The sequence below is a fragment of the Danio aesculapii genome, chromosome 10 (assembly GCF_903798145.1).
Source record: "Danio aesculapii chromosome 10, fDanAes4.1, whole genome shotgun sequence".
In the NCBI taxonomy this organism is placed as follows: domain Eukaryota; kingdom Metazoa; phylum Chordata; class Actinopteri; order Cypriniformes; family Danionidae; genus Danio; species Danio aesculapii.
In genome coordinates, this window is record NC_079444.1 from 33514944 (window position 1) to 33531517 (window position 16574).

Below are 16574 nucleotides of genomic sequence, written 5' to 3' on the forward strand. Positions count from 1 at the left end.
TGGCTCATTTGCATAAAAGTTTACAGTAACCACTTTATTTTATCACTCTCGCAGAAACCTCCAAGAAGTGGCACAGAAACGTATGGCCGATATGTTGGTGAGTTGCACATGTAAAATAAGTGTAATTAGGCAAAATTACAACTGGGGATGCGACATGAGTTTAAAAATAAATCGCAATATGTTCTGGACATGCATTGCAGTAACAAAATTAATGACAATATTATGTCTTTAGAGAAAACTATTATTTGCATATATATTTCATTATTATCAGGGTTTGCCACAGTGGAATGAACCGCTAACTATTCCAGCAAAATGTTTTACGCGGTGGATGCCTTTCCAGCCGCAACCTAGTACTGGGAAACACCCTTACACTCGAATTCATATACAAACTCATACAGTACGGCCAATTTAGTTTATTCAGTTCACCTATATCACATGTCTTTGGACTGTGGGGGAAACCGAAGCACCCAGAGGAAACCCACACCAACCGGGGGAGAACTCCACACAGAAATGCCAACTGACCCTGCCGAGGCTCGAACCAAAACCTTCTTGCTGTGAGGCGACAGCGCTATCCACTGCGCCACCACGAAGTCCATTTCTTAAATATATGATATAATAAATATTTATTTTGGTCTGGTCACAAAAAGGAGTGACTTCGAACACTTGACTGATGTTTTGAAGTGAACCTATGTAAAAGTGTGCCAGTGAATCTGTAAAAAGGCTTATAAATGCAAAACTGTATGGCACAACTGTGATAATAGTAATAAAAAAATATCATTGCACAGACTGATTGTAGGTTATATTGTCATTATTGCAGTAATTGCTACTTAAGTAACTATTTACAACTATGGTGAGATGCCTTTATATGCGTTTAGAGCAGGGGTGTCAAACTCAGCCCTACACAGTTTAGCTCCAACCCTGCTTCAACACACGTACCTGTAGGTTTCAAACAAGTCTGAAGGACTCAGTCAGTTTGATCAGGTGTGTTTAATTAGGGTTGAAACTAAACTGTGCAGAGCTGCAGCCCTCCAGGAACTGAGTTTGACACCTGTGGTTTAGAGAAAGTCTTACAAAATGTCCAGTTTGAATGTATTTGAGCTAGGGATGTCCCGATCAGGTTTTTTTTTTTTAAGATTTATTTTTGGACTTTTTGCCTTTATTAGATAGGACAGTATTGTGACAGGAAGTGAAGTTGCAGAGAGAAAGGTGGTAGGGTAGGGAAATGTCCTTGAGCCGGGATTCAAACTCGGGACGCCCTGATGTGCTACTGCACCATATGTCGGCGCGCTAACTACTAGGCTATTGCGGCAACCCGATCAGGACTTTTTGCCCCAGAGTCCAAGTCATTTGATTTTGGGTGTCTACTGATGCCGAAATCTGATTACTTCTATAATACTTAAAAAAAACAATAAATAAGAGAGAAGAAACAGATCCAGGATGTTCCTTATTTTTATTTTATTCACCTTATTTTAACATTTAACAACTCTGTTAACAAACAGAGCACTTCTGTCAGGTAGCTTGAACAATCAAGTAATAAATAGCAAAAAAATATTCACTTTTGGAAATCAAATATAAAAAAATAGCACCTCAACTTAAAAAAAAAAAATATATACACATACATATATGGTCCTGATCGGGACGTAACGTCTGATTCTGATCGAGTCTGAAAACTGCGTGATCGGGCCCAATTTTTGATCATGTGATCGGATCTGGACATCCCTAATTTGAGCTAACTTAAAATTTTACTTATGATAGAGAATATATAATCATTAATTTTCTTTTTCCTCTTTGTCTATATGGAAGATCTGCGGGATGTGGTATTTGTGATACAGAGTCAGAGAAACTCATATCACACCCAGAGGGCGGAACGAAGAAGAAAAGAAATTCTGGCCCAGGCTCAGACTGTAAACCAGGTACTTTTACAACCTGTTTCATGTTGTTTATGCCAAACTATTACCCTACCTTACCATCTAAATGTTGCAGTAAAAAACACATCAGACCAGGCACACCTTTTTATTTTCTTTTTCTTCAACTCAGCAGGATTCACAATTACAAATACAGATGCATAAAAAAAGGAATAATTATAAAATGATTGATAACATGTATATGCACCCTAAACAAAATACAGTAACACACACAATGTGCACAATATCACAGGTGTAAAAAATTATTATAATACAATTTATAGACTTTTTTTATTGATTTGTAACCTTTTTGTAGCAAAATATAACCTTAGATTTTTGTTTTTAGCTTTGTGGAGTGGCGCTGTTGTGCTGTTCTTTAGCTGTAGCACATTTTATATCTTCAGATATTCTCTTCTGCAGATCTTTGTGTTATTGAGTGTTATTTTGAGTTTCTGTTACATTTTTATCAAGTGTACCAGTCTGGTCATTCTCATCTGACCTATAGCAGGATCATTCTTTGTCTGTAATTCATATAGTTGTGAGTAAAAATTCTCAGGAGATGAACATAAAAAACCAACAACTATGTCTTATGAAAAAGAAGTTTATTCAAATGCCCTATTATTTCTTTTAAACAAAAAAATTAAGTACTTCCAGTCTGCTTTTTAAGGACTTGAAATGTAAGTAAATGTACAGTAAGTGTACTTGACAGACAAGCTGACCGACAAGCCTTAGTATATTAGGCCATGTTGACTGATATATACTGAACTTAAAAAGATTAATTGTGTATTCAAAGCACTCGTAGTTGTGTTTACTCTTTTGATTGAGTGACCTATTAAATATTTTTCAAATAATATTACGCTGTCAAAGACGAGGCTTAAGGTTAGTCTGAGACTAAACAGCATATCTGTCTCTACTGAAAATAACTCACAGTGATGGATATTCAAATATGTCAGTGGCTCAGTGCCATTATTTTGTCTCAAGACGCACAAGAGTGGGTAATATGTTTCTCAAATGTTTTTTAAAGCTGTTTTAATACCTTCATTTTACTACACTTTACTACATTCCTTCATGTTGTCCCAACACAAATCGATTAAGTTAACTTAATAGCTTTTACAATAGCTTAATAGCTTTTACAAATTTAAGTGGATTGAACATTAAGCTGTCCCCCAAAAAACATCAAGAACTGATTTTAAACAAGTAGTTTGACCAAGCAGCAAAAATAATTGTGTAAGGCCTACCTTAGAGAAAAATAAAACAAACTAAAAAAATCTAAGTATACTTTCAGTGTAACACATTAGAAAACTGCTAATATACTCATAAGTTCAATTGAAAAACTCAATTGTGGACTACTTGTGCACTTCAAGTATTCTAACGTTACACTTAAAAGTATACATACTTTAAAGGGGGCCAATTTAGTCCCAGGATGTAGTAGTAAAGTGACAGGTTTACTAATAGTACATAGATTTTAGTATACCTACTAGATGAAGTATACTTAAATATATACTTATATATATTATTCATTCATTCATTCATTTTCTATTTAGCTTAGTCCCTTTACTAATCAGGGGTCGCCACAGCGGAATAAAGCCCCAACTTATCCAGCGTATGTTTCACGCAGCGGATGCCCTTCCAGCTGCAACCCAACACTGGGAAACAGACACACACACTCAATCACACACATACACTACGGCCAATTTAGCTTATTCAATTTACCCCTCCCCGCTTGTCTTTGGACTGTGGGGGAAACCAGAGCACCCGGAGGAAACCCACACGAAGATGGGGAGAACATGCAAACTCCACACAAAAATGCCTACTGGCTCAACCCAGGCTCAAACCAGCGACTTTCTTGCTGTGAGGCAATTGTGCTACCCACTACGCCACTGTGACACCTATTACTAAGTATATTATATTTACTTATTATTACTTATTAATATTACTTATTATTATTATTATTATTGTTATTACTTAGTACTTATTACAAGAAGTATACTTCTTGTTCATAAAGGGTACCATATTGTTATCATGCCAAGTCACTTAAAGTACTCTCTTCCACATTTTTAGATAACTGAAAATTAGTTTGAATTTTATTTCCTTGATTTATAATCAAATAAATTGTAGATTCTTAGTGAGTTGTGGGCACCTCAGTCAAAATTAAAAACGTATAGCCGTTATTTACATGATTAACCACAAGATGGCACTGTTGTCTTAGGAAAAAAACATGTCCATTTTAATAAGTTTATTTGAAACGTGCATTGGATTTCGACTTAGGTGTTGGTATTTGCGTTTGATTTTTGATTACATACCGTTAAAGGCAAGTGCATGCATGTCAGTGTTCATTTCAGTCTGTGTGACGCATACGTGTGGTGATAAATCTCTTGGGTTTCATCAGTTCAATCAGCAGTATCCAATTCTGCATTTTTTCGGCAGTGTGATCACTAAAACTGATGGGTGGAAACACACAGCATGTGTCTGTTATATGATTTATGTGCCGTTTGTTTCTATGTCTGCCAATACAAGCAGGATTGCGCATATGTTTGCATCTTCATGTGCCCAATCCTGAATTCCTGGTTTTAGAGACACATTTGCTGTACAGAATATACAGAATACACCTGTTAAATACATTCTAGTTATACAAAATGTGTGTGTGTGTGTGTGTGTGTGTGTGTGTGTGTATAGATAGATAGATAGATAGATAGATAGACAGACAGACAGACAGACAGACAGATAGATAGACAGGTAAAAAGAACTTTGGCAAGATCTTTAAGATGCTTCAAAAAACCTACCCGCAAAGCTACCTGAAAAGCCATGGGTTTTCATTTGATAAAGTTAAGTTAATTAATAAATAAAATGTATTTATGCAATATATTTGCAGGTATCCTCATTTTACAGTCTTTTTACACAAGTGCCTAAAACTTTGAACAGTACTGTAGCTTTGCAGGTAGGTTTTTTTTTAATAATCTTAGATAGGGCTGCACTATATTGGAAAAATTTGACATTGCAATATTTTCTTTGGTCACACTTTATTTTGATGGTCCATTTGTTGAATTTAGGTTACATTGCAACTAATTCTCATTAAATTATAAGTAGACTGTTAGATTAGGGTTAATTGATATGTACTTACAGTTTCTAATAGTCAGTTAAATGTCTGTTAAAGGAGCAGTATCAACAGATATTAAGCAGACAGTCCACTAATGCTCAAATGGACCATCAAAATACATTTTTTTTTCTCTGCGATTATATGTTGCGATATAAATACATTTTCCCCAGATGACTCAAATAGCTCTTTTTGGAAAGTCATTCATTTAGATTTATTGGGATGATTTTGAAGGGATTGAATTATAAATAATTTTTAATGTAAGTTGTTGTATACATATAATAAGCAAAATACAGTCATAAATAAATGCAATGGAGCAAATATTAAAGTGAAATAAACAGTGCTCTGTGGTTTTCAGAAACTGAATAATCAAATGTAAAATAACATGCCATAGGCTTCATCATATAAACTATTCAATAAAATGAATCTTTATTAATTTCCCAGTACAGGCCTTAAAATACTTTGCAGATGATAAATATTCACTCTATTATGATTAATCTCTGCAGTGTCTCCACAAATCTCATGTTTTTACCTGTTGTTTCTGGTCAAATATAATTCCAACTCAACATTGCATATCCTGTGATGTCACTATTGCTTACGCACACATTGCTATATCGATGCTCAAATGATATATTGTGCCCTAATCTTAGAGATGTTGCCAGAGTGTTTCTGGATTTAGTTTGTCTCGGTTTGTTCTGTTTCTTCATGTCATTCCAGACAGACTGGATAATGATCAGATCAGATCTCTGTGTGAAGCACTGGCTTTTGGCCGACTCCTCGTGCAGACGATTGTCTCACTTTATAATTACAATTAATGGCAAAAATAATGTTTGGAAATGTAAATTGATATTTCCAACCGACATACTTCATATGTTTTTTTTTTTGGTGAAAATACTAGTGGCTTAAGATTTTTGCATAGTACTGCATATATGAAGTATCACATTACAAGAAAACGTTACATTAATGAATATACTTTCTTGATCAGTTTCACATTAGTTAGTCAATAAATACAATATAATATATATGAAAACAATATAAGTTAATATTTATTAATATTTATAAGTTATGTCCTAAATGAAAAAATAAAAGGTTAATCAAGACAGTGGTTGAATGTTGTCTTGAATATAAAAATGTAAAACTTTATGCAAACCACATGAATGTATAGCTGTAATATTCAACTGAGAGGTGTAGTGCGTTTAAGTTTGAATTGAAACAGATGGATGGATGGATAGATGGCTATATATTGGCACAGGTGGGAGGCGTGCAGCCGAGTGCCTTAGTGTCACTCCAGTCACGATATACAGCCATACACAACAGTTTGACAGCATAATTGTGTAATTAAAAAAAAGAGTCTAAAAATCCTTTTGTAAGAGGAACTACTTCCTTCCACCATTCATTCACATCTGCAGCTGACATCAGAAGAGCAGAAACCGTTGCTACTTTACTTACGTCACTTTTGAGCTAGTATTTCAATGATTCTCTAGCGTAATGTCTAAAGTGATGACAAAATAGGTGATTTTGCTCACATTTTAAGATTATAAGGCTGAACAACATGAAATGCCATCAGGCTACAGAGATTTCCCAGTATTGCTTTGTTGCAATTGGGAGATCACAATAATTACCCCCAAAATATCCAAAGCAGCACAATCACCAGATTACTTTTGTGTTTGCGATAAGGAAAACGACTAAACACATGCGGGCATTACTATGGTATAAATACAGCACTAGAACATACAAAAGAGAGAGATCGACTTAGAAAGTCATTTACCTGTTTAATAATGATTTGATCAGCTGTAGTTGGAAATTACTCTGTTTTTATTCTCTAAGGGCTTATTATGCGGTCTCTGTCGTCATCTTGTGGCTCAACAACGTCAACCGTCTTTGCTCTGCTCAGGCACACTATTGACTGCTGACGTGCTGTCTCTCAGAATTTATAAATATTTTAAATATTTAAATATTACTATCCTTATGAATAAACTGCATAGTTTCAATCGAAACAACTACATTCTTGCCTAAAAAAGCCTCAAAAGTACATTGTGTTCTTCAACAGCAGCAATATTTGACAAACTGTAGTGTCCTCAGCTTGTCGCTGTATGTGGGTGGAGTAATACACAAGGGTGAAGGGTGAAGAGGCTGGACGAGTGCTGTTATTTGCAGAATATCGCATGGCTATCAGCCAGTCAGATTCAAGAACCAGACAGAACTGTTGCATAAAGATAGATAGATAGAAAGATAGAAACAGTTGAAGTCAAAAGTATTAGCCCCCCTGTTTATTTTTTTCCCCCTAATTTCTGTTTAACGGAGAGAAGATTTTCTCAACACATTTCTAAACATAATAGTTTTAATAACTCATTTCTAATAACTGATTTATTTTACCTTTGCCATAATGACAACACATAATATTTGACTAGATATTTTTCAAGACACTTCTATACAGCTTAAAGTGACATTTAAAGGCTTAACTAGGTTAATTAGGTTATATAGGCAGGTTAGGGTAAATAAGCAAGTTATTGTATAATGATAATTTGTTCTGTAGAAAAAAAAAAAAGTTGAAAAAAGTTAGCTTAAAGGGGCTAATAATTTTGACCTTAAAATGGTTCATAAGTTTAAAACTGCTTTTATTCTAGCTGAAATAAAACAAATAAGACTTTCTCCAGAAGAAAAAATATTATAAGACATACTGTGAAAATTTCCTTGCTCTGTTAAACATCATTTGGGGGGGAAAAAAAAGAGGGGCTAATAATTCTGACTTCAACTGTAGAGATATTTTATTATTTATAATGTATTTGGTCAAACATTACTGCCCAAAATGAGGTGCAATTAAGCAAGCATAGCAGAGAACGAACAGATGATTCACTTCTGTCTGTTTTGTAAATGCAGTAATTAGTCGATTTGTGTTTTTCCACAACAACTACCATTTGAAAATGACTCCAGGCATCTGTTTGTTTTCTAGCAAGACAATTGTGCAGGCTTTGCAAAAAGTGCATAAAAACACGAGCAAGTTGCTCAGCCCCTTAGGTGAAGATCTTTGAAACCTTTTATTTTCTCAGGTGAGGTTTTACCGGGCCTGACATTTTTTTCCCATCACGGCATCTGCTTCTAAGGCTCTTGCTTTTACTGTCTTCATTCTCTTGCTGATCTATATTTTATATTCAGATTTTTTTAAATTACCTTTCTCAGCTCTGCCATCTCTTTTTTAAAGTAGCCAGAAGCAGAAGTTTCCTTCAGTAAGTCATACCAGGTAATAAGGCTCTAGACAAGCTCTTTTCTTTAGCACACCTGTTTTATCAGTGCACACACTTCCCTATGAGTTTTGGCTGATTTTTGAGAGATGAGAGGCATATTTTTAGTAGTCAGGCTCATTAGAAGACCATTTTCACAGTAGGGGTGTTGGGAAGGATGGGAAGATTGGGGTTGTTGAGCTGAAGGTGCGAACGCTCCAGTCGGCATCTTGACCTCCTGGTGATGGACAGGACTTTGGCATGAAGGGAAGGTTTCCAGAGCATCAACACATGAGGCTTGCTCATTAACCACCATTTCGTGGGATGAAGAGAGCTGATGACTGGCCATGAACTGGCTCTTCTGGGGAGTTTTCATTGCATGGATTCGGATTTTCTTCCACCTCGCTGTTTTCATCCTCTCCAGATTCTGTCCTAATCATCATTCAGCCTCTCATTGTTGGCAGTATAACTGGCATTCAGGTTGGCCAGTCTCACAGCTTTTGTCACTCCTAGAAAAGTGCAGCTGTCTGGAAGTCTTTAAAAGTCAGCCCACCATGTTACTGTAACATTTGGGTATCGGTCATTAACCCCAATCTTCAGGAGGTAGATTCTTGGATTTTTTGAGTATTCAGTGTATAAATTTCCTCGCCATTTACTCACACTCAAGTGTTCTGAACTTTTATGAATTTCTTTTTTCTCTTGAAAACAAAACAAGACATTCTGAAGAATGTTGGAACAAAGCAGCCTTTGACATCCATTGTAGGAAAAAAAATACTATTAAAGTCAATGGCAGTTTTTCCCAAGACATTCTTCAAAATATTTTCCCTTGTGTTCCACAGAAAGAAAGAAACTCACTTGTGTTTTTGTTTGGCAAAAGTGAAGGCTGTGTAAATTAATATAATTACAAAGGTGAACTATCCACATTTTATATTAAAATACCTCTTTTGTATAATATGCAGAGAAAACTATTAGTAAGCCATCTGGATATAAAAGGTGGGAAAGTCCATTGACTTTTCATTTCATGCAAAATATCATTCTGAAAACAGAGTTGTAAACAGTTGGTAACACTTTATAATAACTACACACTATGAATCATTTATTAAGCATTAGCTAATAGTGAATTCATTATCTGTTAAGCATTAACTCTACGTTAACAGATGTTAGTAAGCAGTTTATAACTGCAGATACAAATGCTCTATTCTTGACTCATAAACACATATATAATGCGCTTAATAATTGTTTTCATACTTTGTTAATTATTATTTTTTCATTACTAAAAAGTATTGCATTATTTACTAACCAGGTTATTAAAAAAAGCTGCTGGTTTTAAAGATTATTCAGAGTGCATGAGTAAATTATTAATAAATTAACATTTATATATCTTATTATTCAGGCATATAGTAATAGGAACTTTGCATGTTAATAAATGCTTATTAACTCAACTTCATCCAGTTTTGTGACCTAATCTAGTGAGGACTGTATGCTTTATAAATCCCTTTTAAATGAAAATTAAAGGTTAGTTTATATTCTAAACGGGAAAAAGAAAATAAACAAATTTATTCAATTCTGTTCATTTAAAGATACACAAATGAAACTATCAAGTAAAATGATGTTATACAATACAATAGTAATGTTTAAACTTTACAGTATTTTTGCTTTTTAGATAAGATTGCAAAGATGTATTGTTCATTTGAAAGAGCTTGTAATTGTCATTTATAAGGGATATATAAAGCATAAATATTCCTTACTTTAGATTAGGTCACACAATTGAATGAAGTTAATAAAGCATTTGCTAACATACAAAGTAACTATTACTATATGCCTGAATAAAAATATATAAATGTTGATTTGAATAGTTTATTAATCATTTACTAACTCATTCTGAATGATCTTAAAAAAAACAACTACTTATGAATACAAATGATTTGTAAATAATGCAATACTTTTAGTTATGAAAAAATAATCAGTAATAAAGTATGAAAGTACAATTATTTATCACATTATAAATAAATGCTTATAAGTTACGAATTTGTATCTGCAGTTATAAACTGCTTACTAACGTTTATTAATGTACTGTTAATGCTTAACAAATAATGAATTCACTATTTGCTAATGCTTAATAGATGATTCACAGTGTGTAGTCATTATAAAGTGTTACCAGCAATGGTGGAGAGGGTACTGAAAAATTATACTGAAGTAAAAGTACCATTACTTGCCTAAAAATGTAGACAAGTAGAGTAAAATTATCTGTTGTAAATATTACTCAAAGTATGAGTAAAAAGTACTCAAGAATAGTGAGTATTACACTATACAAATCTGATGCATTTACATGTAATTTGTTGATGTTTTTAAACGTAACATTCTGTAGTGCATTTAGTTATTGCCGAGCAAGCACACAACGTCATAAGACGTTAATATTAGGTTGGATTTAGGTTGGGATCTCAGGTGACCAAAATTCAAGTCTAGCCAGTGTTTAAAGACTATATTTTGAGGTCCGATAATGGTGTCCAATGACATTGATTTTAGGTTGTTAGAAAGTGACCAAAATCCAATGTCAAGCCAAAATCTTAAACCAACATCATATTGACATCAAATGCTGTAACATCATTAGACGTTGATATTTGGTTGATTTTAGGTTTAACGTTGGACATTGACGTAGACCTGACATTGGGTTCTGGTGTCAACCCGATTTTGATTTCCAAACAAAATGCAACGTTGGGGTACAACGTCAATCTGACGTCACGTTGATGTCTTGTGCCTGCTGAGTGTTTAAGGCCATTTCGATCATCACAAAGTAAACATCATGCAAACAATGCGTGTAGATTTTGGACATCTTCTTGGACACTTAATGCTTCCAAACAGTTTGCTGCAATTATAAATCAATGTCTTGAGGTTGTTCATTATGAGGCGATTTACCTTCTATGTGTGATTTGATTGGACAGGAATCACAGGACTGATTTTTTTAAAATCCCCATAGACAAGAAAAAATAAAGTAGTGACTGCAGGTCAAAGGAAAGAGTGGAGTAAAAGTACCGATACAGCACTAAAAATGTACTCAAGGGAAAGTAAAAGTACTTTTTTTGAGAAAAACTACTCAATTACAGTGATTTGAGTATTTGTAATTTGTTACTTTACACCACTGCATATAAGTTGTATCCACATGCTTGATTTCTCATTCAATAATCTGTACATCCAGTATAATACCCTATACAGTAAAATGTGCAAAAAAAGTAAGTCATTTTACATGAGTTTTTCTTCGGTTTGTTAGCAAATGAGAGACATTCTTTTTGCAATTCCTGTGGTGCTGTTAGGAAAGAAAACACACACACTTCACAATTAACCTTTCATGCATATGTGATGAGAAATTGTATTCATAAAGGAAGCATTATCTCCTTTAAATCCTGGCTGTGCTATTATATTGTGGATTTACCGATTTAGTTATTAAGGGAGTTTACAACCTTGCCCATAAATTATGAAAAGTAGTCTGAAAAAAAGACGATTTGTTCAAATACTTTTAAAAATACGCCTTTAGTAGAACAAAGCTGATTTTAAAATAGAACTGTGAGTCATGTGGCTTGTTTTCATTTTCTTCTGTCAATCAGTCTGTAATAATTCCTTATCCACATTTACATGAACGCTGTCGTCTTGATCTTTCATCTGCTCAATTTTCCATCATATTCTGAATGACCTCAGATTTTCTGCTATCGCGTTCTCCATCTAAATAAGCCACTGTTTCAGCCTTCTAAGCACATTTTGTGCATACAAATACCCCTCAGCACTCGATAACTTCTACCTGTTTTCATTTCATTTTTGCATTTCTTGACCTTTTTCAGTAAAGGTCAGTTCTGAAGTTTTGAAGAGCCCCTAGTCATAATCCCAGTAGCACAGAACTATACCGTTTTCGTGCAATATTCATTAATAAAGTACAAGTTATTCATTCATTCATTTTATTTTTATGTTAGTCCCTTTTTTAATCAGGGGTCGCCACAACGGAATGAACCGCCAAATATCCAGCATATGTTTTATGCAGTCTGCAACCCTGCACCGGGAAACACCCACACACTCCTGCATTCACACCCACACATACACTACGGCCAATTTAGCTTATTCAATTTCCCTATAGTGCATGTCTTTGGACTGTGGAGGAAATCGGAGCACCCAGGGGAAACCCATGCCAACACTGGGAGAAAGTACAACTCTTAACCCTAAAATTAATTACTTTTGATGCAGAAATGTTCTAAATATTTAGCATTAAACATTTAATATTTAATAACTCAAGACTTATTAACATATATTAAATATGTAAATATAATTTCAGATTATACTGCATCAATCATGTGGACACTGCAGCTTAAATTAGGCTCTGCTTATGCAATGTCTTAAAATAGGATTAGCTCTGATGCATATCAAAACACAGAAATGCTTCAGTAACTGGCAGCTTTCAGTGTTAATTCTGTTAAGTACTGGGGACCTGCCTTCTTTAGTCTGTATCATCTGTCAGAATGAATAACGTTGTGCAGAACTCCATTAAATGGGTGGTGTTTGTTTGAAATGTTTTTTGTGCTGTATTGCAGAGTTCACCAGATGTTGTGCTCCTTCACAAGCTGTCAGACTATGATGGAAACTGGAGCATTCTTCCGGCACTGCCACGGTAAAAAAACACTCAAAACACAGAGAATACTCCACTTATTATGAATATTTATTCACAAGTTCGCCTTAATCACATTTTTTGCAGCTGTATGCTTGTTTTTTTGTCTTCAGCCTTGCCTCGCAGTACTGTCAAACATCTTTGTGGATTATGTTCCTGCAAGAAGAGACTATCGTGAACTTGCACAACCTTCTGCAGGTGCTGAGCAGATTCAGCCCAAGAAAGGTGAGCAGAAGGTTTTTGTCCTTCAGCATTTGTTACTGCAAAAGTGTCATTTCAGGACTCCATGCCTGGTTTACTTTGCCATTTTACAGCATCAATAGTTGTATGTAAAACTGACAGAGCATGTCATTGGTTGAGATGCAGAACATAAATCATGTCATTGAAACTAGAAGTGGGTCGTTGACAAATAGGCAGTGCATTTTCTTGTTGTAAAACAGAATTTTTTTGAAGAAAAAAATTGATATATTTAAGTAGTTTGGAATATTGAGAACATATAATTTATATTTAAGGATTTTTATATACACTACCTGACAAAAGTCTTGTTGCCTATCCAAGTTTTAGAAACAACAAATAATAACTTGACTTCTAGTTGATTGTTTGGTATCAAAAGTGGCTTATATGACAGGCAAAGGCCTATAGATTACACTTATTTTACCTAAATAAAATTTGATCATGCCTCAAATTTGAATTATTTAATTAGGACAGTAAGGTCTGATTTTGCTTAGACAAAAATCTTGTCACTTAACAGAAATAATGTACAGTATAGAATATAAAGTCATGGTGCAGTGGAAAAAGAAGGAATATTGTGTATGACTTCCATGAGCTTCAAATAACTCAAATAACGTATTGATAAAGTCATCTGGAATGGCAAAGAAAGCGTTCTTGCAGGACTCACGGAGATCATCAAGATTCTTTGGATTAATCTTCAATGCCTCCTCTTCCATTTTACTCCACACATGCTCAATAAAATTCATATCTGGTGACTGGGCTGATCAATCCTGGAGCACCTTGACCTTCTTTGCCTTCAGGAACTTTGATGTGGAGGCTGAAGTATAAGAAGGAACGCTATCCTGCTGAAGAATTTGCCCTCTTGTGTGGTTTAGTAACGCAATGCCAGATTTTTTTCAATATCGTGCAGCCCTAACAAAACTTAGGTGCACATCATGGGCTTCACAGGGGGCTTCAATGAGATGATCTTTAAGGGAACCTCTGTTTTCTGTGGAATTGCCAGATTTAAATTAGTAGGTCATACCAAAATAGACCAAGTTCCTTTGTTTATAGAAATATATGCAGGTCAAAATTAGACCTGGTGCCATTTTTTTTAAACAACAGTTTTATTTTAAACATTCCACACAAATTGACGACGGTTTAATTTTTCAGTTTAGCAAAAAATAAAACTAAATAAAATATAAAAACAAAAATACAAAAGGATAATAATGATTCAAAATAACTTAATACACTTTGACAGAAAAAAAGAAAAATAAATAAACAATGTCCATCAGTTCAAGAAAAGAGTCCCCGTCTAGATTCTCCATAAAGTCATAGAATATTTAGACCTGATGCATTAATTAATAATTTATGTTCGTTTTAATTAATAAGAGCTGTGGTTTATTTATTAAACTATGCTTGAGACTGTCAGACCAAATCACAGTTTTGAGATTTAGCAAAAATGATAAAGATAAAGAAACATTTAACCATTTACTGCATTTTCAATCATCTCAATACTAATTATAGGCAGCACGGTGGCGCAGTGGATAGCACGTTCGCCTCACAGCAAGAAGGTCGCTGGTTCGAGCCCTGGCTGGGTCAGTTGGCATTTCTGTGTGGAGTTTGCATGTTCTCCCTGTGTTGGTGTGGGTTTCCTCCGGGTGCTCCGGTAGCCCAGACAGTCCAAAAACATGTGGTATAGGTGAATTGGATAGGCTAGATTGTCCATATAGTTTTTGTGTGTAAATGGGAGTGTATGGGTGTTTCCCAGTGGTGGGTTGCAGCTGGAAGGGCATCCGCTGCGTAAAACTTATGCTGGATAAGTTGGCGGTTCATTCCGCTGTGGCGACCCCTGATTAATAAAGGGACTAAGCCGAAAAGAAAATGAATGAATGAATGACAATACTAATTATATTCATTTTAGTAATATGTGACAGTAAAAATTCAACGTCACGCCAATAACCCAAGTACAAATTTGAAGTAAGCAAGCACATTGTGTCCACTTTCCTTTCTGTGGACACACCACTCTTGAAATGCTCCGTCGTTTTAATTTCAGACTTTCCAATCATCAGCAGCTGCGAGGAAGCCCTCTGGGGTCTATCCACTCATAAATTGTTTCTTGATTGTGCGAAATGTCACCTGTACTGTTTTTTCCCTGTGGGGGCACACACACAATGATATCCTCTTGACACTAACTGCAACTGAACTGAAAACAAAGTACCGCATTCTGTCGGATAATGTTTTTTAGGCCATGCCGATTTAATCTTCAAATTGAAGCATCGTAGGTCCTACTGCTTTATTAAAGTGTTGGTTCACCTCGAAATTAATATTCAGTCATCGTTTACTCATCCTCATGCCCATCTATAAGCCTTTCAGTCATCTTTGGAACACAAATAAAGATTTTAATTAAATCTGAGAGATTTCTGGCCTTCTGCTGAACGTCTGTTCATTTAGATCTTCATGAAGAGATAAATAAAATACAAATCAATATGGAGGTAGTGGTTTAATATGAGTGAGACGTGATTCCTTTATAAGATGAACAGATTTAATTTAGGGAGTTTGATTGATATGAACTCTGGTGTGAAAGGCTTGGTTTAGTATGCCTCAACTCAATAAGGTTGAATGCTGCCATGTGCGAGCCAACAAGTGGAGCGGGACTACTGAAAAGATAGTTTTTACCTTGAAATGAATTCTGGTGTCGCTCAACTGGAAAAAAAATGCAGCACAGACCAGACACATCTAAACCAACTTAACTGTGACCCTCCCTACTCATGCATTCTTGTCTTTTTTTTGTTTCTGCCCTTTGCTGTTCAAAACAGGCTTTTTAAATGCTTCTCCTTACATCAGATCTTCTTCTTGTATGTTAAAGTTTATTTGCATTCTTGTGACGATGCAGTTGACTTTTTTTTGTTATTTTTTAAACACTTTATGGGTTTATAAATAGGCCTGGGCCAAAACGTTATGACAATAGCAATGTTATAATCTGTTGCTATCTAATTGTTACAATAAATGTCAAATATCAGTTTCATTCAAGTTTAAAGGAACCGGAACCAGTTAGGGCAGGGCAATATGACCTTTTCATACGCACTTAAAAAATCGATTCATTCATTCACTCATTTTTATCCGCTTTTCCGGGGCTGGGTCGTGGGGGCAGCAGTCTTATGAGAGAACCCCAGATTTCCCTCTACCAAGACACTTTCTGAGGTGTTTCAAGGCCAGCTTAGAGACATAGTCTCTCCAGCGTGTCCTGGGTCTTCCTTGAGGCCGCGTCCCTGTGGGACATGCCTGGAACACCTCCCTAGGTAGGCGTCCAGGAGGCATCTGAAACAGATGCCCGAGCCACCTCAGCTGACTTCTCTCGATGTGGAGGAGCAGCGGCTCTACTCCGAGCTCCTCCCGTGTGACAGAGCTCCTCACCCTATCCATAAGGGTGCGCCAAGCCACCCTGCGAAGGAAACTCATTTAGGCCGCATGTATCCGAGATCTTGTCCTATCTG

General features: G+C 35.4%; 1 protein-coding gene across 1 annotated transcript in view; it reads left to right on the top strand.

Moving 5' to 3' along the window:
* The window catches only part of b3glctb (beta 3-glucosyltransferase b), a 65894-nt gene that overhangs the window by 3709 nt on the left and 45611 nt on the right, over nt 1–16574 (top strand). The window contains exons 3-6 of the mRNA XM_056466625.1: nt 55–97; nt 1804–1913; nt 12794–12870; nt 12981–13092. Coding sequence (XP_056322600.1) covers nt 55–97; nt 1804–1913; nt 12794–12870; nt 12981–13092 — 342 coding nt within the window. The remainder of the gene's footprint in view (nt 1–54; nt 98–1803; nt 1914–12793; nt 12871–12980; nt 13093–16574) is intronic.